This window comes from Meleagris gallopavo, unplaced genomic scaffold, assembly GCF_000146605.3.
Source record: "Meleagris gallopavo isolate NT-WF06-2002-E0010 breed Aviagen turkey brand Nicholas breeding stock unplaced genomic scaffold, Turkey_5.1 ChrUn_random_7180001944077, whole genome shotgun sequence".
In the NCBI taxonomy this organism is placed as follows: Eukaryota; Metazoa; Chordata; class Aves; order Galliformes; family Phasianidae; genus Meleagris; species Meleagris gallopavo.
In genome coordinates this window covers 6,522-9,151 of record NW_011205930.1, presented here as the reverse complement: position 1 = coordinate 9,151, position 2,630 = coordinate 6,522, and the positions used below count along the sequence as shown (strand labels likewise).

Sequence of the window (2,630 nt, the reverse complement as noted above, 5' to 3'; positions counted from 1 at the left end):
CCCACACCGCCACACTCAGCAGGAGATGGGCTCACTCTGGAGGGCAGGGAGGTTTTCCCCATACCCTCATCCCCAGCTCTCCCTACCACAGTGCTGTGACATGCAGCTGCTCCCTGGCACAGAGCCATTTCAGGGCCCTTTGCAGAGCCAGCCCACTCCCTCTCATCACTCCTCGGCTGTCAGCCCACTGGGCACCCACAGAGCTGCTGACATGGGTACCCCTGCTGCCATCCTGGGTTGGGAGTGCAGCAAGGCTCACCTCCTCCTCCTGGCAGTCCTGCCAGTTCCTCAGCACAGAGAAGAGCAGCTCGTGAAGGTTCTCATAGATCTGCTCTTTCTCCATGGCAGGCCAGGGGCATTGCATTCCAGAGGACAAGTGAATCTTCAATCCATCCAGCCACTGTTTCACAACTGAAAAAACAAAATTAAAAAAATAACAATAATAATTAATTTTTTTCTTTCTTTTTCTTTTTTTTTAAAGAAAAAGAGAGCGAGAGAAGGGAGCCTGTGAGAGTCTGCAACAGGGCGAGGTGCAAGGGCTGTCCTGTCTGGGTCCAGCACTCACCAGCACAAGCGATGCGCAGGGTCTGGCCACTCCTCACCTGGCCCACCACACTGCGCAGGCCGGCCAGCATCAGCCACACGAAGGGGATGCACTGCGGAGCTGCAGAGAGGAAGGAGAGGGCCACAGTCAGAGTCCCAGCAGCGAGGGAGGAGGGGCGGCAGCCCTGCAGCCCCCAGCTCAACACAGATCACGCGTGGAGGGGAGGGCACTCTACCATAGGTGCTGAAGAGTTTGCTCAGGGTGACGAGCACAAACTCCTTGCACATGTCCCCCGTGGCCTTCAGGTGGCTCTGGAGCTCGGCCATCACCAAGGTGAAGTGCGTCCGAGCCAGAGCCACCAGGACATTGCTGGCAGCTGTCTTCATATTGCCAGTCACGCCCTGAAAAAGAGTCTCTGGTGACATGCGGCACAGGAGACTGCCTGAGGCCCTTGGAAGGGCTAAGCCATCGCCGTCCGCCAGCAGAACAGCAGCGTGGGCAGGCGGCTCCCTTTGCCTTTGGGAGTGACCCCTCACCTGGGCTGCCGTCAGGTCCTGGGACACCTCTGCCAGCAGCCGGTTCACCACTCCGCACGGCGGGCGGCTGTTGTCTTCCCACAGGGCGCTCTCCAGCTCACAGTACGCCTGCGCTCGGTCACCCTGGGGACAAGGATCGGTCACGCTCGCTTTGCCCGCTGCCACCCATCCCTGTGTGGATGTGCTGCCGGGGCCTGGCACCCACGGCACCGTGGCACTGGGCCAGGAGGGCAAGGACTGATGGTTGGACGTCCCCAGCTCACCTCCTGATCTTGCAGGCGCTGCAGCAGCAAAGTCACGGCGCAGGCAGGGACAGGGCTCGACACCCTGCTTCTCTCCCTGCGACGTGTACGCCTGGGCATGCAGCCCACACAAGCAAAGAGACCTGGAAGGAAAGAGCGGAGCAGCTGCCGCTGGCGTTGCTTGGAGCCAGGGCCGAGCATCCGGCCAGCTCTGGGAGGAACGCTCCTCCAGCCCCACAGCACGGGGCTGCGTGTGGTTGGCGGGGACAGGGGAGGGAGCGTTCCCCTTGCTGGGGGACTGGGGAAACCACGGTGGGCAGCTGCACTCAGCAGAGCAAGGACAGTGCTGCTGGCACGTCCTAACCAGACATTGGAGGCACACACGTGCTCGGGCAGCGTCGCGGTGTGCAGAGAGGTGGAGGGACTCACCTCGAAGGGCTCTCAGCCGCTCCATGATAGCAGGATATCTCCAGATAGACGCAACGCTCTCTCTGGTTCCACTTCCTGCGGGTCCCACAAGCGGACTGAGCCACCGCTCCCACCGCTGCCACAAGGGAGTACGAGGTACCACTGTGACATCACACCGCAGCGTCACCTCACAGAGAATGACGCGCCCGGGCTGGGGACCAGGCAGCACGCAGGGCAACCCTGCAGGCCCCGAACACAGCGCGTTTGTGTGACGCACTCGGCTCTGGGGTTCCGGTTCCATGCTGACGCAGGGAATCACCTCAGCGGGTGAGGGAGAGCCCCTGCCAGGGAGCAGCTGCTGGGCACCGTTGCCCGGCGTTGTCTCAGTGACTGGGACTCCATGCCGGGAGGCACCGAGGCCCCCATCTGCTGCCCAGACAACCTCTCCGGAGAGCTTTGCTGTCTTCCAGGGGCACGTGTCACAGACGTTAAGGAGACTCTCTAATTCAATCTCATGTGTACTCATGTCCGTGTTTGAGACACCTCTGAAGTTCTAAGAGGAGCTGTTGTTTGAATCATAGCACAGTAACAATATGTGGTCCCAGAGTTAACTGTCATCGCAGTCTTCATTTTATGAAGTTGTAGTCATTGTAGACATTGTATTGGGTTAATAAATGGGACCTGAGCTGTTAAATACTTCACGAGGGCTTAATTTTAAGGCAGAAGTCTCAGAAGGAGCTTAAAATGTGAAGTTGAAAGGTAAAATGAAACACTCTTTGAGAACGAGGCCACGTCTTTGACTGAGTTCGTTGTCACACGGTGGCACGCTGTGTGGCACAGTGGCACAGGCTGGTGGCAAACAGGAAAAGGAGACCGGTACAATGAAGAAGAGCAAGTCAA

The 2,630-nt window shown here is 58.8% G+C and overlaps 1 protein-coding gene across 1 annotated transcript; it reads right to left on the bottom strand.

The window, feature by feature from the left end:
- Positions 1 to 77: 77 nt before the first annotated feature.
- Positions 78 to 2,586, bottom strand: LOC109364953. The gene is made up of 6 exons (XM_019611517.1): positions 1,752 to 2,586; positions 1,344 to 1,465; positions 1,081 to 1,203; positions 780 to 945; positions 566 to 664; positions 78 to 411 (listed from the first exon to the last, which is right to left on the bottom strand). The coding sequence occupies exons 1-6, from the start codon at positions 2,254 to 2,256 to the stop codon at positions 83 to 85; spliced, it is 1,344 nt and encodes a 447-aa protein (XP_019467062.1). The 5' UTR covers positions 2,257 to 2,586; the 3' UTR covers positions 78 to 82.
- Positions 2,587 to 2,630: the final 44 nt, after the last annotated feature.

Bases quoted from the DNA above. Each gene is read 5' to 3' on its own strand.
- LOC109364953 (XM_019611517.1), bottom strand. From the start codon at position 2,256: ATGAGTACACATGAGATTGAATTAGAGAGTCTCCTTAACGTCTGTGAC. The intron at 946-1,080 runs GTGAGGGGTCAC...ACTCTTTTTCAG, and splicing joins AGGACCTGACGGCAGCCCAG to GGCGTGACTGGCAATATGAA. The intron at 665-779 runs GTAGAGTGCCCT...TCCTCTCTGCAG, and splicing joins CAAACTCTTCAGCACCTATG to CTCCGCAGTGCATCCCCTTC.